General features: G+C 41.7%; 1 protein-coding gene across 1 annotated transcript; it reads left to right on the forward strand.

Annotated features, from left to right (window-relative positions):
* The first annotated feature begins 299 nt into the window (after nt 1-299).
* On the forward strand, nt 300-14,137 carry MPHOSPH6 (M-phase phosphoprotein 6). The gene is made up of 5 exons (XM_004280103.3): nt 300-438; nt 5,495-5,607; nt 10,716-10,806; nt 12,892-12,986; nt 13,436-14,137. Exons 1-5 carry the CDS (start codon nt 388-390, stop codon nt 13,566-13,568), a joined length of 483 nt encoding a protein of 160 aa, XP_004280151.1. The 5' UTR covers nt 300-387; the 3' UTR covers nt 13,569-14,137.
* Nucleotides 14,138-20,520: the final 6,383 nt, after the last annotated feature.

The raw sequence follows: 20,520 nt of genomic DNA on the forward strand, positions 1-20,520 counted from the left end.
AAGGTCTCACCAGGGTGACTGGGTCGGCGAGGCAGCACTGGGTCCGTGAGGCGGGCGGCGCTCAGCCGGTGCGCGGCCCCTCGGGGAAGGCCGACAGCGGCCAGGACTCCGGCCTTCTGCGGCTGCGGCCTCTTTGGGGTCTCCCTCCCGGCGTCAAGTCGCCGTCACTCCTGCTTTGGCGGCCGCGCCTCTCCCCTGAGCTTCTTCACTAGGCGAGCGCTCCCTGAGGCGACGCGCGAAAAGCGCGGGCCAAGCTCAAGCGCGAAAAACGAGGGCGGAGCCATGGGGCGGCACGACGCGGTGTACGTAAGCAGGCGCTGACGCGCACGCAGCATCGCGCATGCGCGGCGGACCTAGTGGCGGAGCGGGGCCGCAGCGGTGCTCAGTATGGCGGCCGAACGCAAAACTAAGTTGTCCAAGAACCTGCTGCGCATGAAGGTGCGGGGACGCGAGGGATGCGGGTCGGGCGGCGGGAGTACCCGGTCTTCCAGACCTGGCTAGAGCCGAGGTGGCGGGCGTATGGGGGCATTCGAGAGTCCCCGGAGGACCTCCAGCTCTCGCGGTCGTTCATTCACTCAGCGCCTGCTCTGAGTTAGGCACTGGGAACCGGATTATAAATCCGTCGGATTCTCTTTTAAAGCCCGCGGCCGGATAGGAGAGACGCCTAAGCAGGCAGTTAGGATGCAGTGTACTAAGTGCAGTGATGCTAGAGTCGCCGGAAGCCCCTGGAACTTACTTGGGCTTCTGAGGGAAATGGCGTCTAGTAGAGACTGAAGGGTAGGTGGGAGGGTTGGGTACATAGCGGCATAGACTGTGGGGAAAGCGAGTTCAGAAGTCTGAGAGGCAAAACCCCAAAAAGCCGTCCAAGAACTAGAGGTCATTCAGTATGTCTGGAAGGCAAGTAGCAAGAAATGGGCCCGGAAAAGGAGACAGTAATCACAAGATGCAAGAAATTTTAGGCCAGGTTAAGGATTTTTTTCTTTGTCTTGTGAGCATTGGGAAGCAGTTGCGCACCGGGGAAAGTATCATGAGCTGTGCTTTTTACTTTTCACCGTTACTTTAACTGTCCAGTGGAGAATACATTGGTGAAAGAAAGACCCGACAAGGGACCAAACTGCAGTCATAACGACCAGCTAGAACTAATGATCTGGGTGAGGGGTTTCAGGTGATGGTGGGAATGGAGAGAATTTTAACAGTTGAGGTGAAAGTGAATTATGTCACCCAACTTGAAAGAAAAGTGATTTTCAGATTTGAAATTGAATCAGTTTAACCAAATAATTTCAGGGTTGTGTGGGGGAAGACAAGGGTGTATGAAATGAATACAGGAATTAAAACAAGAGAAACACCCAAGCCTTAAAAATAGTAGTGGCAAACATACTATGTGGTAGACATTCAGTGCTTTGCATATTATAACGTGTGAAATCCACGTAATAACCCTTTGCAGTGGGCACGATTATTATCCCTCTCTTACAGCTGAGGCACCTGAAACAAGAAGTAGGTAACTTGCCCAAAGTTACACAGCAATAAAGAGTATTGGCAGGACTTAAACTCAGGCAGTCTGGCTTCAAAGCCCCTGCTCTTAATTACTATCTGTACTGCTTGTTGCTGAACACCACTCATAGATGCAGACTGTTAGCTGTCATGTTTACAGAATAATGGAATTTCCAGTGAAGGGAAGCAAGGCATGAGTAATGTTTTGAAAGATTGGAGAGTAAATGTTGCATGTGCAAGACATGAATGGAGTTGAGCTAGGGTGTAACTAGGGATGAATAGGGAGAGTGAGGGTGCAGGGTAAATCATAGCATAATTTATCATTTCTAAAGTACTTCTTTCAGGCATATTAGCAACATTTGAATCATTACTGAACAGAGTTTTTATTTTTGCTTATGGTTTGTAACATCATGTAAGTTTCAGAGAAGTGGACTGGCAAAGCAGACATTGAAAAGATTTTAGCAGTTGTTTTAGCTCTTGGAATAAGTCAAGTGAAGATGGGCTGGGTAATTAGGGCTCAGACCAACTATCTGACTCTTCAATTAGGAAGGAAGAAGTTAACTTAAAAAAATTATCCACCCCTACTTGAGTGATTGGGGAAGACACAACTGGACATTGGAAGCAAAAGAGAGAGAAAAAAATTACACAGGTTCTCTATGTGGGTTAGCAACTTCAGTCATTGATGAGAAAGAACTTACTGGCCGGATACCAGGAGACACAGTGTATACAGATAGAGTGGGGTATCCTTTGAGAAGCAATGGAGCAGCTGCATTCGGTTTCCTTATCTAGCGTAGCTGTTCAGCCAGAGCTAATTGTAGAGTAAGAATGAGAGAGTTGAGGATTTAATATTGACTCATTTGTTTTCTAGCGTACTCGAATTCCTCTGTCTTGGTCAGCTATTGGGGGCTGGAGGGTGATCCTGAGCAGAAGTAGAAAGTAAAGGAGGTAGGTGAAAGGGCTGTCGGTATGATGGAACGGTTGTAGAGAGGGTACTTACTTGTGATTTTAGCTCTTTTGGACTCTTAAGACAGAAATTAGTGAATTTTTTCTGTAAAGAGACTTTAGTCTTGTGGGCCAAACGGCCACTGTTACAACTACTCAGCTCTTCCATTGTGGCTCAGAGGCAAATGAATATGACCTTGTTCTAGTAAAGCTTTATTTACAACAATATACATCCAGCCTAGGACTGTACTAGTTTGTGAGACCTGCCATAGGCCGTCAGTTGTGAGTAAAGTTAAATCACTATCTTTAGAGTATGTTCTTAGATGCTGTAGAGTCAGGAGAATTGGGGAGTTTCTTGATTCATATTCACAGGATGATCTGTCCTTTCCATGTGTACAGAATGTGTATATATGTGTGTGTGTGTGTGTATTTTGTATACCATAAATAATATCTACCTGACTAAAATTAGGAGGTAAAAGGGCAGTTGAGCAGGACTGATGAGTTTCACCACCAAGAGTATAAGTGATGAAATGAAGCATCTAGGTTTAAAGAGAGCCATCCAAGAAAGGGAGTCTGGAAAAATAAGATAAGTCTAGACTCACGTTCAGAGAAAATTTATTGAGTTCCTCTCAGGTACCAAGTACTGCCTGAGTACCAGTAATACAAGATGAACAAAAGACATGGTCTACTATTCATAATTTTAGTCTTTTGGGAGGCACAGAAAAAGCATAATGAGCCAGTGTTCATAAGGCTGTCTTAGAAGTAGGGAAAGGTATTCTTTTATGGGAACAGACCTGAGAAGAGCTTGGCAAAAAAAGTCAGGGAAGGCCCAAAGGACACATGCTCTGGGCCTTCCCAGAGAAATATTTTGCCAGGCAGAAAATTGAAGCATGATGTTGAGTAGCAGAGGCAGAGGAGTGGGAAGTACAGGGTATGCATTACAGAAATTGCCAATTCTTCTTTCCTATGGTGAGGCTATAGACACAGAGGTGAAAGGATGAGGACTACAAAACACTTTAGATAGATTGCAAACATTTCTTTTATGTTTATTTAAAATAACGGTAGATTCACAAGAAGTTGCAAAAAATGTAGAGAGATGCCGTGCACACTTCACCTCCCTGTCTTATATTGCTAGAGTACAGTGCAAAGCCAGGAAATGGACCGTGGTACAATCCACAGAGCCTGCTCAGATTTCACTGTTTTACATGCACTCCTTCATGTGTGGGGGCAGGTGTATGTGAACGTGTTTATCGTGTGTAGATTCATGTAACCATTACCACATTCAGGATACAGAATTGTTGCGTCACCACCAAGTTCCCTTGAGCGACCCCTTTGTGGCCACGCCCACTCCCTTCTATCATGCCTAACCTCTGACAACCACAGATCTGTTCCCCATTCCTATAATTGTGTGACTTCAAAGATGTTGTATAAATGTAATCATTACAATGTGTAACCTTTTGAGATTGACTTTTTTCACTCAGCGTAATTCACTTGAGATCCTTCTAGGTTATTGAGTCAATCAGTAGTTCCTTTTTATTGCTGAGTAATATTCTGTGCTATGGATGTACCATATACTTAACCATTCACCTCTTGAAGAGTATTTTGGTTGTTTCCAGTTTGGGGCTGTTGCATATAGAGCTGCTGTGAATATTCTTGTATAACTTTTTGAGTGAATGTAAGTTTTCATTCCCTGGGATAAATGCCCAAGAGGACAGGTGCTGGGTTCTATGGTAAGTGGATGTTTACTTGTGTAAGAAATTGTCAAGCTATTTTCCACAGAGGTTATACCATTTTACTTTCCCACCAGCAGTGTAGGAGTGATCCAGTTTCTCTACATCATCATCAGAACTTGATGTTATCACTGTATTTGTGAACATTTTTCAAGTCTTGTCATTTCATTTTGTAGCCATTGGTAAAGCCCTTATGCCTAAAAATGCTTGTGTTTTTGGAAGAGCTGGAGTAGAGGGGAAAGTAATATGGAGCTTGGATAAGGGAAATAAATGGGGATTAATGGAACCCTAGACCTAACTTCTGGGGTGCTCCTGGATGTTTTCTGAATTTATTTTTTCCCATATTGATACTTCATCATTTTGCTGCAGTTAACTTCTTGGTTTGTTCGTCTGTCTCCTGAGGAAATATAGTTATTGTTTGTGCTAGGAAGAGACTAACAGCAGGACTGGCCTGTTTTGAGTTGAGCTTCTGCAGATTTTAGAATAAAATGCAGCCGTACAGTTGATGAGCGTTTCAGAAGATAGATGTAAGTGAAGAGCAGTGGGGTTACAGATACAGCTTTGCGGCCATCTGTGTTCACAGAGCCCTTACAATGCATCATTCGTCATGCTGGTACTGATGGAGATGATCCAAACACAGTCCCTGCCCTGAAGGTCTTCAGAAAAAACAGATACTCAAGAAATTAAAATGTCCTGAGACTAGTTGAAGCTGCCATGGGAAGCTTCTAGGAGAGAGATGCTGATTTCGCCTGCAGCTGTCAGGGACGATTTTACAGAGATGGAGTAGCCTTACCTATGTCAGAAGGGCTAGAAGTTGGCCAGGTGGAAGAACTTGAGAAGGGCATTACAAATCCAGGTCAGCAGGTGCAAAGGCCGATGGGCTTCCCAGGTCAGAGAGACGTTTGGATAGTACTGAGCATCCTCTCCTTTGTGCCCCCCTCACTTTCTGTCTCAACCTGCCTGTCCTGCTCTGTGGATCAGCCTTTTGTCTTAGCCCTTGCTCACTGGCTATTATGTAAAACTGAAATATTTAACATGATACTTATTGAATACAGTTGGGGGTTTTTGCCTGTTTTATTAAATTAGAAAAACTAAAATGTGGTAAAGCTCTTTTAAAGTCTTCTAAAGGAAGTACACATGTTGCTTTTCATGTGCTCTAGCAGGCTCCCTCCTGAAGTGGTGTTGTCAAGGGCAGGGCTAAGCTGCTTGGTCACCCCACCCCCACCCATGAGACAGGATTTCCAGAGAAATGAGGGAGGGCAGGTTGAGTTTTCCTCAACTGTAAGCTGGGAAAAATAGTTGCTGACACTGATTTTGTTTCGTTTTGACAGTTCATGCAAAGGGGACTGGACTCAGAAACCAAGAAACAACTAGAAGAGGAAGAAAAGAAAATCATTAGTGAAGAGCACTGGTACTTGGATTTGCCTGAACTTAAAGAGAAAGAGTAGGTTTTTTATGACACTTTGGGCGTTCAAAGGGAAATCCCTGTAAATGTGATTGATCATTGCATGACATAAAACCCATGAAATAGTATCTATTCAGTTTCTTGAACTAGACTTGCAAATTTTTTAAAATTATTAAGTCTGTAAGAGTTCTGCTTTGATTTATACATTTTTATTGGTCCTCGGCCATCATTTATAACACCGTTCTTTTTTTTTTACATTGAATAAAGGAATCCAGACTGTATATCTCTGGTAATAACTGGAGACCTTTTATGAGAATCAGTAATGTGCTCTGTATCATATTAAGTTCTGAAGATTAGATGTGTTCTTCAAGCCTCTCCAGTTTTGTTTCAGTAACAGAGTTCTCCATTAGGCTGAGCTTTGTAAAGGCAGGTCAAGAATGTTTTGTTTATTTTCTTTTTTTTAATTTTTGCTGTTAATACCAGTCAGCTAAGATTAATTGAGTCTATAGTGTGTTCTAGGAACTTGGTTAAGCACTTTACATCTCTTAATTATTTAATCCTCATAGCAAACTTGAGAGCTGGCTACTATCATTCCATCCATTTTATAGTTGATGAAACTGAAGCTTAAGGGAGGGTAACTAGGCCAGGGTCACCAGCTAGTCGTTACTGAAGCTTGATAACACACTAGATCATTTCTCTTCCACCTCTAAGCTTGGTTGATGCATGATAAATTTTAAATGAAGGAGTGAAGGATTCACATCGTCAATTAATTTTTCTAAATTCTTCTGGAAGCTACTTATCCTTTCTCCTTGATGCTTTTCTTACCTTGGTAACATCTGTGGTGTGGCAGTTTTATTCAAATTTTGTCAAATGACTGAAGATGCTGCTTATTGTCTCCAGGCCCATTTATGTCTTTCCTTTCCATACCTTGTAATTTATTTTCTTTTTAACACATTGTTTTCCATGGTTCATTTGGTGGGCTTTTTCTGAATCTTTTCTGGAAGGTTAGACATGTTTCTCTAAAGATAGAAAGTACGTCCCACCAGGAGGGATGGAAGGAAGGTACTTTGTTTTCTCTGCTTGCTTCTCAACTTGCTTTTCTCTTGCTTCTCAGAGGAAGCAAGATGTTAGTGAGGAAGGCGAAGATGATGCTGAAGATGGTATGGATTTGGGAGCAGGGGCTGGTAGGAAGGGACCGTTACTGGTAAGGAGCTATGATTTAATTTTATGCCTTGGCTAAACTTGCTCGAAGTTTTGCCACATGTTTTGTTACTTGGCTTTTATTGAAAAGCAAGACAGTTTGTATCCTGTTTTCAGTATTGTTTTTTTTCCCCCAACAGAGCATGTTAGTCCCAGAAAAATGACCTCTAGATTCCTTTCCTAGGGAGGTAGGTGTCTCAGTCTGTTCAGGTACTATAACAAAATACCACAGGCTGGGAAGCTCATGAACAACAGAAATTTATTTCTCACAGTTCTGGAGGCTGGAATTTTAAGATCAGGATACCAGCATGGTCATGTTTTGATGATGGCCCTCTTCCTGGTTCATAGCCAGCGCCTTCTTGCTGTGTCCTCACCTGGTGGAAGTAGCTAGGGATCTCTGTGGGGTCTCTTTCCTAAGGCCCTAAACCCTTCATGAAACCCCACGCTCATGACTTATGTACTTTCCAAAGGCCTCACCTCCTAGTACCATCATCTTTGAGGGTTAGGATTTTAACATATGAATTTGGGGGTGGGGGGGGACAAACATTCAGACCATAGCAGTAAATAATAACCTTTTGCCATCATTCAGTGTCCTATTTATGTATAGGAATGAATTATCAGTTTAGGATGTTGGCAGGAAGAGATGACACTGTCAAATTGGGTAGTTTGAGGAGTGTATAACAGAGACCACCAAAGTGTGAGCAGGTGTAGGGAAGCCACTGTGGACAGTGCATCACCTTGGTGGCTTGTATAGTAGAAATAATTTCCACTCCAGGCCTGGAGGATCAAGAGGAGGGAATGGTTACTGAATCTCAAGACAGACTATGTGGAGAGAGCATCTTACAAGAGCTGCTACCTTTATTTGAGGGCACGGCCAGCCCAAGTAATCCCATAGGAAGGGAGCCAGCCGTTCCAGACAGCAAAGGAGCCCTTCCATGTACTACATTCAGATCAGCCTCCCAAGGCATTGATGGGGGGCGGGGAGAGTGGGGAATAGATCTGGAGGGGTAAATGGATGGTATGTCCCTGGGGTGTGTGTGTTTTAACACCCCAAATAGGGAGACAGTGGAATGGATTGGTTAATTAAGTGCATGGACTCTGGAGACAGGCAGACCTGGGTTTGATGCCCATCTCTGCTACTTGCTTACTTGGGATCTTGGGCAAGTTATTGAACCTGTCTTGTCATTTGTATATTGGGTGTGATAATAGTATCTGTCACTTACATTATGAGAAGTAAATGAGATAATGTATGTGAAGCAGTGAGCACAGTGCCCAGCATAAAACACAAGAAATGTTAGCAGTATATGTGTTTCCTTATACTTGAATATTATGAAATTCACCCACTCTTTTTGCTCATTTGTGTCTGTGAATCTTTACTTGGTATTGTCATCTGAATTATTGCAGAGGGTTACTACTATCTGTGAAACTGGAGATTCCATTGTGCTCTGGGAGTCTAGAGGTTGCCGTTCAGCTGCACTGGGCTATAACTCAGTGACTGTTAGGACTGTTCAGTGTTCATACCTCCCCTTATAGGACACCCCTGGCCAGTGACCAGGCTATGTAGGGGAATGAGGGTCTGGCTTCTTTGTGTCAGCTTGGAACAACTGCAGGGCTTCCTAGAGTTTCTTGTAGGGGCTGAGGTCTTGGCATAGCCACGTTGCAAGTCAGCTTTTCCCTCAGCCCAGTCTTGCAGTCTTCGTTTCCATAGAGGGGCATCTGCCACGCAGCACTCACCAATAAAACTTCTGCACATAACTCTGTCTCAGAGTCTGTTTCCAGGGAACCTGACATAAAATACTTAGGAATACTAGGAATAGAATTTACCAGATCCAAGTTTTGCTGTGTTGTGGCTATATGGTTTTTCTCGAAAGGATGTGCCGTGGTATAGAGGATGTGAGTATAGCCATTTTAATTACTCCTTTGCCATAGGATGTTGTTTAAAAAGTATTTTTGCCTCCTGTGCTTCTCGTGCTTGTGCTTTGTGGCCTGGTGAACTTTAAGAACTTTGAGCTCTGAGATTGACCCTACTTCGCAAACTGACAAGTTAGCCTGCCACAGTTTCATGGATACTGGTGGAAGGTACGAGATTCCTGAGTCAGAGACAGAGGACTTTATTACTCACAGCACAGCAAGCAGCATGAGCATCACATTGGCATCATTTCCCCTAATGCCAGGGAGAATGATGTGGCACCCACGGTAGCTTTGCATCACAGCAAAGTCCTGAGCTTAGGAAACCTGAGTCTTTGATACTAGACTGCAAACAGACTTGCCCTTGGCTCCAATGGAGGCATTATCTTTATTATACTGGGCATTAAGCAAGTCTGCGCTTTGCTCCAGAGGAAGAATGAAGGCAAAGCTCTGCCTTTCAAAGCTGTTCACTGTGCATATATCCTTAAAAAGATATTTCGGAACAAAAGGGCATGTAGTGCCTCACTCACAAGGTGTGCTAAAATGAGAGAGTCCCATAGAGAATTGTTTCTCAGCAGTGAGTTTTTGCCCTGTTTTGCCGTGCATATTATTTGTGGCCTGAGGCAAGTTTGTTTATTTTTTTCTGAGCAGTAGTTTCTCATCTGCAAAAATAGATGAATATTTCCCTTATTTGCTAACTGAATTAGTGTCGCTCATCATTGAAACTATCCTGTAGATAACAAACCACTTATGCTCCTTTCTATATTAATGTTACAGTTATTGGGCCAATAGAAACCCATGGGAAAGCCCTCTGAGGGGCCAGTGGCCCTACTATGAATCCTTTCCTGGCCTTTGGGTCCACCTCTTGACTTAAGTGAATGCTTAAATGCATATGTATGGTGCTTTCCTGAGGGAGATGATTTACTGGGGACATTCGTGATGTTTTATCACCTGTACTTCACAAGAAACAAGATCGGTTGAAAGGGAATCCCTAGATTATGGAAGAGGCTGAACAAAAAATTCAAGAGAACATGTGCCTAAATTTTTTGGTTACAGTCGGCCGGCTGGTTTGGTACCAGTTGCTCCCTTGTGGCCAGGAGTGGAATAACCTTCTTCATGTTTATCCATTGTATAAGTCTGTTATTTATTATCTGGCCCCCCTCTAGAATGTAACCTCCATGAGAGCAGAGCCTCTCAGTAATGGCTGTCTCCCCAGCTCTAGAACAGTGCCTGGCACACAGTTTGGTTTAACAAGGGTTTGCCAAGTGACTGAATGAATGAGCGCATCTTGACAAGAAGCAGGGCAGGATTCCTTGACAAGGAACAATCTGCCATAAAGGCCAAGTATTTGCTTTCCTCGCTTGCTTTATGGTTGATTGCTGGGCTGTAGTCGGATATGCTTACCTGGAATTGGGGTCATAAACTGGTGACTCACGGGAGAATCCCTTTTGGAGACTGAAACATTCACACTTGCATCACATTTCCAGGGCAACAGCGCCTCCTGGATGCCCTCTCAGCAGCAGTGTCATTTTTACCAGGGTGGTTTTGTAGCATGATTTTGGTTTGGAGTCAGCCACCTAGCTGCCCTGTTTCTGCCCATTTTCCAGTTCTGCTCATCCAGCTCTCCCATTGATTCTGTGAGATACCAGTATCCTTACAATAAATTACTTCTCTACTTAAGTCATCCAGGGCCAGTCGTTATTTACAGCTAAGAGCTCCAATTAAAACACTCTTTTAAAGCTACCTAGGACACTAATTTCTGCAGATTTAATAAAAACTTGTTGGAGGGTATAAACGTCAACGAACCTTTGCTTCACTTTTGGAAAATTCAGGTGCCCTGCCACTCTTGCCTCCTAATGCTTTTGTTCACCAAATTAATCAGTTTTTATTTCTAATCCTAGGTCAGAAATATTACTGTATTTTTTCTTGATTCCGCTGAGAACCATAAGATGTATTTTTCATTTGAGATCTTGACTTTTATTTGCTGTGCTTTGTTATAAGTAGTCATGGTATTAATACAGGTTTATTTTCTCGTCTAGGAGTTTCATAATAGAAGAGCAGAGTTTCTCGTTATGTGAAGATCTTCTCTACGGAAGAATGTCATTCAGAGGATTTAATCCTGAGGTTGAGGTATTAAATATAATTGCTTCACATTTAAGATTTTTCCAATTGAATTCTTTCTGCTTATAATTGGGTTTAGGTTTTTCCCAACCAGATACCATTTCTCCTCATTATATAGAAAATAACAAATCTTGAACTATTGCCATAGCTATTTAAAGAAATTATAGGCATTGCAGTCTAGTTTTATGACAGAATTGAGTAGATAATTTAATATAGCAGTATACAGTCCCGGACAGTGCCACTGTTAAGTGTTAGAATTTTACCTCAGTTCTTTTGCAGGAACGTCAGGATTTTATTCATATGATGCTATTACAAAAAATTATTTTCTGGCATCTATAAATGTATCTTTTCTAGTGGAAAAAATGTTACTTAAAATTTGAGTAATTTGACTTTTTAATGGACAGGTTTTAATCCAAGCTTGTAAATAGATTTTTAAATGAATCTTTGGAAAGTTTGTCTGAAAACGAAATATTCAGCTTATAACTGAGACGTTCATTTTAATTTTCCTGCCTCGGGTTTGTAGAGAAGCACAGACCTTCATTTAACAAATAACTATTAGAACTCTGGCTTATATATTGAAAGCCATCTGTCAGGTACTTGACTGACCAAATGGAGGTTTGTGGTATAAAGCTTTAGTTTTGTAACTATCACTTGAAGCCACGGTTTCTTAGCCCTGGCACTTTTGACAATTGAGGCCAGATTATTCTTTATGGTGGGGGCTTTCCGTGCACTGTAGGATGTTGAGCAGCATCCCTAGCTTCTACCCTCTACCCACTAGATACATATATACACCCCAGTTGTGACCCCCAAAAATGTGTCCAGATATTGCCAGAGGTCCCTTGGCAAGCAAAATCATACCCGGTTGAAAACCAGTTCTCTCAGGATGCTTATAGGAGCCACAGTTAACCAAACTAAATGCCAGAGTTTATTTAAAGATTGTAGGTTGGTTTTCTTTCTCTTCCTTTTTTGAGGGGATATAATTAAGGTGTTAAATTTACTTTACACAGAATCAACACAAAGTGTTTGTTTTTAATATATTTCCTTGTTTTGGCCTGCTTAAGCTTTAGATTAGGAAGACAAAGAGGACAATGGGGTAAAAGGGAAAAAAAGATAGCAAAGATTATGAGTGGATGATGCCCAGAGACTAGGGTATTGGGCAGGCAGGGACTCCAAAGTATGTCTGATACAGTGGGAAAAGGAGTTGATCTGGCCCTCCAAATTTGACGTGGGAAGTTATTAGAAAATGACTTTAATCACTGGCACTCTGTAACACTGAATATATTCTCTCTGGGAAAGGTTTTGAACTGTTTGGCTTGCAGGCCTGAGCTGTCATAAATTGTGAGAAAAGTTCAATGTACCTGGCTATAAAAAGAATGATACCAACTTGAGAGTACTTACTTTATTATAAGCAGGATGAACTTAGAACACATTTTTTAATATCTATGTGTTTCTAGTGATAAGAGGTAGTGTACTTTTTTTTTAAGTCTGTCAGAGGATAACTATCAAGAAAAGGTTAACGTGAGAAAAAGAAATGAAGGAGAGACCCATGACGCGTGGACATCATGTGGAAATCAGTGCGTTATCCACCCGCGTGTTCAGGGGTGAGGAAGGTCTCCCAATTATACCAGAGCCAGCCTTCCAGTTCTTCCAGCAGTTTGCTGCTCCCCTTCCTCAACCACCACCAAAAACTACATTTAAAATTACTCTTGACTGTAGTGTTTCTCCCATTTGGCTCAAAGTTGGGAAGTTCAAAAGGTATCTGAAAGTTTACTTCTTCTTTCCCCCAGTCACTAGAGTGTGTCAGCAGTGTGCCTGCTTTAGATACAAGTAACTAATAAATTTATGATCTAAAATACATTTAAATTCATTAACAGTAAGTCTAATCTAGTGGAACTTTGTCTTATTATTATTTTAATTCAGAGCTGGCTTCTATCTGCTTATTGTAGAATAAAGTATTATAGAGAATCCCTTATAAATTTTGGTTAGTCCTGTAGATTCTGTGGCTTCTGTGTCTCTACCTTCAAATACATTTGACACCAGTTCCTTTAACAAGCTTTTTCCAGCCCTGCTAGTCCCCATTGTTGTATTTTTCAGAAATTAATGCTTCAGATGAATGCTAAGAACAAAGCAGAGGAAGTTGAAGAGGAAACAGTGGAGCTCGATGTGTCAGATGAAGAAATGGCTAGAAGGTAACTGTTACCTTGGATCAGCTTTATAATCTGAGCCCAGCATTCACTGGCTCTCACATGTGCACTCTTTCCGCATGGTGACTGATCTACCGTACCTTTGAAGGGAGTACCCCAGCAGAAAGTCATCTTGGCTTAGTCATCTTCTAACATGGCCTGGGGTGGATTTATACCTGTCACAGCCTGGCAAATTGAGGGCTTATTTCTAGTGCTGCTTCTAATACATATTTTAAAATATACATCTCAGTTTATTTAGGATAATGGAAAAACAAAAACTGAAGAATTTAATCGTTCATAGAGAAGTTCATAAATTTTAAATCAGATGGTTTCTTTTAATCAAAGTTTTGATTTTTCTTATTCTTTGTTACGTACTTGGTGTGATATTCTTGACAAGTCTTGATTCCTACCTTTTTTATTTGAAACTAAACTTGTTCTGTATATCATCTTAACAGATACGAGACCTTGGTGGGGACAATTGGGAAAAAGTTTGCCAAAAAAAGAGACCGTGTCAATTATGAAGAAGATGAAAATGGAGACATAAAACCAATTAAAACAAAGAAGATGTTCTTAAAACCCCAAGATTAAAACTGATGGCTTAAGATATGGCTCAGGGATGCCTTGTGAGAATTAGCACATTTTGGAACTCATTCTGTTGGTTCCTCTATAGTTATTAATGCTGTAATGTTTATTTGTAAAGAAATGTAAAATTTTGGAAACATGCTGTTTTTGGAACAGATGTGTGTTGGATGTTATACATCCTTTGCTTAATGGTATTCATCAAGAGTGGATTTTTAACCCTTGATCTTCAACTGTACATAGGTACGTGGTTGCTTCCTAAAAAATTTTTTATCTCAGATTTTTTTAATACAGTTCTCCAGTCACTGACCTTGAATTGACTCATGTAAACTGATACCAGTGTTTAAATTGCCCTTATCTTTATAATCATGTCAAGTCAGTTCATACATATATTTCGGAATCAAATGTCATGAGAATTTATTATATGTAAATTCATCAAGAACAAACATGCCTCTCCAGGCTGAAATATTTCCATGCTACCAAGTCAATGTCAGTGTGTGGAATTATGTTTTTTTGTTTAAAGCCTTTAATTAATTAAGAAAAAAGATTGTTCTGTAATAAATACCTGTTTTCATGTACTTTTTCATTCTCTTATACTTTCAAATAATAATTTTAGTCTAATTCAGTATTGGAGCTTTTGTCCAATTAGTAACTTTTAAAAAACAGCCATTAATTTAGAATATGGTGATGTATTAGGTTGAACCGTAAGAAATTGCCTTGGGCTTCCCTGGTGGCGCAGTGGTTGAGAGTCCGCCTGCCGATGCAGGGGACATGGGTTCGTGCCCCGGTCCGGGAAGATCCCACATGCCGCGGAGTGGCTAGGCCTGTGAGCCATGGCCGCTGAGCCTGTGCATCCGGAGCCTGTGCTCCGTAACGGGAGAAGCCACAACAGTGAGAGGCCCGTGTACCGAAAAAAAAAAAAAAAAAAGAAATTGCCTTTCATGGGTCAAAAACAATTATCTATTTTTGATAGTTCAGCCCAGTAGAATTTACTGCCAAGCAGACCATATCCTAATCTGAACCTTATTCCAAGTAGTAAATACAGAAGCCCATGGAATTAAGTGTGTAGGTGTGTCTCTCCGTCTGGAGATATGTACCTAGGACATCTAAGAAATACTGATTTCATGTAATTATGTTCCCAGCAATTAAATGAGGTGCATTTCTCCTCTCTCTCTGAATCTCCTTAGATTCAGATTGCTCTGTGACCTCAGTTCTGAGTTATGAAAAGGTTGTGACTTTGAAGTTAATCTGACTCTAATTCATTGTGAAGGTGAGGACAGTGCACCTTCTGGCTCTCTACATCCTCGGGCAGAAGCTTGAAGTTTTTCACAGTGCTTCACTGGCACCACAATCGTGGATTTGTGGAATCCCTCATGATATTCTGCACAGCCTTACTTCCAATAGCTGAACCCATTTCCCAATAGGAGAAGTGGAGCAGTGGGCTTGTGCCTCTGGAATTCACTGGTCTTAGCACATACCCCAACACCCAGGAGCAGTGGGTGTAATAGGATGGTGGAATGGTCTACTGAAGATTCAGTCATGGCCCTAGGTGGGGTACAACACTCCATCTTACAAAATGTAATTTATGTTTTGAACCACTGACCTCTCAGATGGGGCTGTTGCTCTCATCATGGTCGGAATGTATGGTCTGGAATCAACAGAGGCAGAGGGAGTGGGTCCTCTCACTGTTACACCCAATAACCCACTTAGGCATTTTGCTTCCTGTCCCTCAATTTTGACCTCCATTGTTTGGAGATCTGGGTTCCCAAGGAAGGTGTGCTCCCACCAGGGAGGACAACAGTGGTCCCATTAAGACAGAAATTGAAACAATCTGGTCATTTTACCAGTAAATCAGTGGGCAAGGAAGTTTACTCTCCTGGCTGGTGCATGTGATCTTGGGAACAAAGGGACATGTGTTTTGTTCCTACACAATGGGTGATGAAGAAGGATGTCAAACCCAGAGCATTCTGCAGGGCATCTTTCTTAGCACTTCCCTGTCCAATGACAAATTTTAATGAAAAACTACAACCTCAGAGGTGGGAACGATTTCAACCCTTTAGGTTATGAAGTCTTGGGTCACCCTAGCAGGTGTCAACCCTGAGCAGTTGAGATGCTGGCTGAGGAAAGAGGAAACATGGAGTGTGTAGGGAAAGAATGAAGTTTATTAACTTGCGACCCTTACAGCCTTGCGACCAATTACAGGAACAAATTACGGAGCAGCTTCACATCTTTTCTTCCTTGGTGTGTGTGTGTGTACTAACTTCTTTCTCCTCCGTCCTCTTATTATTGTGTACATTGTTTTAAAGAGGGTTAACTTTGCTCCTAGCCTTGAGATAATAGAATATTCAGATGGGTCTATGACTAAAGTCCAGGTGTAACTGACAGGAGATAAGATGAATAGTGTAACTGTTTCCCAGAAACGGATACAATGTCTGCTGGGATTTTGGAGAACGAGTGAGAACATCTTTTGTACAAAGGATGTTTGCAATTTGTTAGGTAGAAATGGAGTTTTTCTTCTGGGAAGTTTAATCACGTTTAGAAGTGTGCGTGTGCGTGCATGTGTTCACACGCACGTGTATGCTGAATGGCCCAAGGGACAGACTTGCAAATATTAACCTGTTGTTTCTCAGATTCAAACACTCCTCTATACTCAGCTTCTGATGCTGGGCTGGCACTAGGCAAACCCCATTTCTCATTCGCCAGCTGCCTCCTTACTAGGATCAGCCGATGGAGCCCAGAAGGAGACAGCAAAGCTAGAGGGGGAAGAAAGGGCTTGGCCCTTCCTGTCTGCTTCCTCTTTGCTTCCTCTTCCTTTGCCCACCCCCCACCCCCCCAAACAATACCTCTTCACCCCAGCAAAGGATGGCGTTCCAGTCACAGTTGTTGATAACACTTGGTGCCCCTCAGATGTCTGCCTGGTACCCTGGCCCACAGGGCCCCCCACTCAGCTCAGAGACACTGGTTTTACGTGAGCAGCAGCTTTTTTAAGTTGTTTTTTTTTTTTTTTTAATGTGGACCATTTTGAAGCCTTTATTGAATTTATTACAGTGTTGCTTTTATGTTTTGGTTTTTTGGCCTCGAGGCATGTGGGATCTCAGCTCCCCACTAGGGATCAAACCCGCACCCCCTGAACTGGAAGGCGGAGTCTTAACCACTGGACCGCCAGGCGAGACCCTGAGCAGCAACTTCTTGTCAGAGGTCTTGAATTTCAGCTCTCCAGGGCCCTCCAAGCTTCTAAAATTGAACAATTTCAGCCTCTTCCCTAAGAGTGGCAGCTTCCTGCATGATAACCTTAAGCGTTCTCTTTTTGCCTTTTTAGCTTTTTAGTACCCCATTAACAATTATTTATATTAGATTTCCCCTGTTAAAATAAGGATGGCTTTTATCTCCTGACTAGATTTTGACAGATACAGACTCATCCTACAGCAGTAATATCTGAAATCATGGGCTCGGTACGGCTTGAAACCCTGCTTTTTCTAATCTGCATTCAAGTTTACAACTATTAAAGTAAAGACGTTCAACCTTTCCACTTCCTGGAAGTTATCTCGTGTAACCAGAAGTTAGCAGACCACTTTTTGGAGAACACTGCCCAGCACAGTAATGCCCATCGGCTTGGTTGCTGAGTCATTCATGTTCATCCCCTTAGTTGTCAAGCTACTTACTGTCCTCTAGGGCAGGAACTATATCTTACCTTTTTTTTATTTACTCCTGCACCTAGCAAGGGATATGGCTCATATTAAAGGCTTTGATAAATGTTTCTTAAGTGAATGGATTTGGGAACCAGTTGGCCTACAGAGCATGTTTAAACCACACTGCTATGGAAGTAATGACCAACCAAATGAGAAAAAACAAAGACTTTTTTCTGAGCTTGCTGTATAGCTAGGGAGTCAGCCACCATCACTTGTGCCTTAGCAGACTCAGGCAGGCAGACAGACAGTGGGAAAGCTTTACAGTGGGAAAAAGGGAAGGGTTAGGCGTGCCTTGATTGGAGGCTGTTGGCATGGGAAAGTTATAGGCGGCCAACTAGCAGCAGGGCATCCTAAGTCATTGGTTAGGGTCTTGTATTTTACTTTCTCTAGTTGGTCCCAAATTGGAAATAGGGAGAAAAATTAAGCAAGTTGTCAGTTATTAACCAAGTCCTGACCATTTGGGGCTGATTTTTACAAAGTTATTTTTTAGCTTCCTGGATTGTCCCTGGAGATAGCCATCTGACTTCCTGCCAAGTCTGGCTTGTAGCAGGCTGGCTTCCTGAGTTGTTTATTATAAAGGTTTGATTTCTTGGGCAGGTTGCTGCAGCTTATTAATCAAAATTCTGTTTTTATATGTGGTCTGGCCATTGTCCATTTGTGTATTTAGTCTCACAATGCTCAGGTTTATTTCTAATCGTACTATAAAATACAACCATTTGATCATGTCTCTGAGGAAGCCTGCACCCAATTTAAGAAGAGGATGCCACCAGTGGGATCAGGGATGTTTGTGCTCCAGCCATTAAGGGAGCTGTCTGTGCTGGAAGCAGACCCTTCAGTGGTTAATGCCACAGAGACAAAGCCACCCAATCAGGCGACTGAAACTTTTTGCCCTCCCAGATCTTGGGGAAGAAAACTGAATACCACTGGCTAATGGATACAAAATTCAATTTAAAAGATAATCATCATTTCACTCATATACAACCAGCCATTCGCCGACATTCAAGTTGGTTGACGAACTTTATCAAAGTGGGCTATTTGGGGAGGGAGAGAAGATATAGCTATAATAGTAATTGCAAGAAAATCTCCAGAGAACTTCCCGTGTATAATGTCTTTTATGAAGATACCAGTGTCTCCACTTGCCTACCAAAACACTCTTACATTTTCCCAATCCTGGCTTCAGAGAACACATAGGTGTCTTATCATTTGAGTCCAAGGTGTATTGGCAGCTTCTTAAAAGAGAGTCTGTGGTCTGACTTCCCCTCTCCCTGTAGGCATAGCCTTCCATAAGCAGTTTACTAAAATTATTTGGTGTCTCTGTAAGTTTTTATAGAGCTATAAGCTTCTCACTACACGGTAAGTTCTAATTTTAATTTTAATCATTATGAAAGTCATTAATCCATAAATGGGCCCTGTTTAGCCCTCTTTGGACAAAGAAACTATTTACACAGAGAGGATACTACTTTCCAAGCCAGCAGCTCAATTTTATATCCTGGAGTTTCCCTCCAACATATTTAGCTTGTTTTCCATGTGGCCTGTGTTTTTACTTGCCCCAGGAAAAAACGATGCAAAATCACACTGTTCTCCGTAAGGCGTATTTAATCTGGTTGCTATCTCTTGCTGATTTCTCTTCCATCTGCATTGTCTGGATGGGAGAAAAGCCTGTCTGCCCATGAGTAGCAGGGGTAATCGTGTGTTGTTGCAAAATTGCAGCAGGATCAAACAAGACCATCAGGTAATGAAGATGACAACCTGACAAATATTGGCAGATTATGATTCCCGGCGACTTGTCTTCCTCCTCTCCCACTCATGGCAAGCTCTCACACCCACGTCCCCATCTCCGACCTCTGCTCTGATCATTGTTCCTGATGTCGCTTTACCACATATGACACCCACGTCAAGTGGATGGGTCCTTGAACCTTTGCTACCCCCACCTCAGATTCTCATTTAACCTCATTGGGATGGGAACAACTTAAAAATGGATAATAACAAGTGTGCTGTTTGAGCCATAGACCAGATTCTGGAGTCCATGGTAACAGAAAACCTGAGCTACCTCAGGAGTACAAAGCAGAAACCCACACTTGATCATCAGAAACCCTAGCAGGTATTTAACCAAGAAGGGAGCTGGTAATGGAGGACCCAGATGTTACCTGGAGGAAAATGAAGCAAGGTAGAAGCAGTTACTCATACCACTGCAACAGGCATGCGAAGATTTGTCATTAAATGCCAACCAAGTGCCGGGAACATTTCTGATATTATTCGACTGTTTATTTGTTAAACAAATGTTGAGTTCTGACGCTCAGCCAGCCACTGACTTGTGGACTGGAGATATAATTTATTGCCTCCATTTTATCCATGAAGAAACTGAGGTACAAAGACATTCTGTAACTCACCTGATGTCACACAGCTTTTAAGTGATAGAGCAGTATATGAGCCCAGATTTTCTGAACTCAAAGCCCACACTCTGTCTCTCGTGTCACACTACAGGGGAAAGCAAAAGACTAGAATTGGGAAACAGGCATAAAACAACCTAGCCCGATAAGACCCTAATTGTTCCCAAACAGAATCTCACAGAATTATATTGTACTACCTGGTATTTTTTTAATATTTCCTTTTTTCTAAATTTACTTTTTCCAGATGGTATGGATTAAATTCACATTAATAATCTGTTTTCAACATAAACGATTAATTTCATAAATAGGGTATTCTCTATATTAGTGATCCCGTATTAAGAAAGATTTCACATGTCAATCTATGGTAACAAAAAAATTGGAAAAGCAATTATTTGATGAGTGCTCACTTGGAGTATAACTGTGTCATCACATATTCATTTAGGTCATATTCTATGATATATTACCTAATTTCAAAGCAGGGATTATGCCTCACTGTTCTTTGGTTGCAAACCAAGTCCCTCATGTAGGGCTTTGTAAAGAAGTAGGTATTTAAAGATAATAGTGAATTGAATGGAAAAAAAAATTTTTTTTCTGTTTACCTAGCCTCACATAAATGTTTTTAGTGACTCTCTGTGAATTTATTTAATAAATATTGGCTCCTCAGAGATTTTGCATACTTCACTGTTTTGTGAGATAATTCTATCTGCAGGCATATATTCACAAATTCAAAGTCTTTAGTTGAAGTTTCAAGAGTAATGGAGTAGAATTTCAGTACCTTCCCCAGGAGGTTAGAATTATAAAATTCTTAGTTTGGGATTTACTTCTCCCTTCTGATTTATTCCAGGCACCAGATTATACTCTCTCTGTCAAACAGAATATGCA

The sequence above is a fragment of the Orcinus orca genome, chromosome 20 (genome assembly GCF_937001465.1).
Source record: "Orcinus orca chromosome 20, mOrcOrc1.1, whole genome shotgun sequence".
In the NCBI taxonomy this organism is placed as follows: domain Eukaryota; kingdom Metazoa; phylum Chordata; class Mammalia; order Artiodactyla; family Delphinidae; genus Orcinus; species Orcinus orca.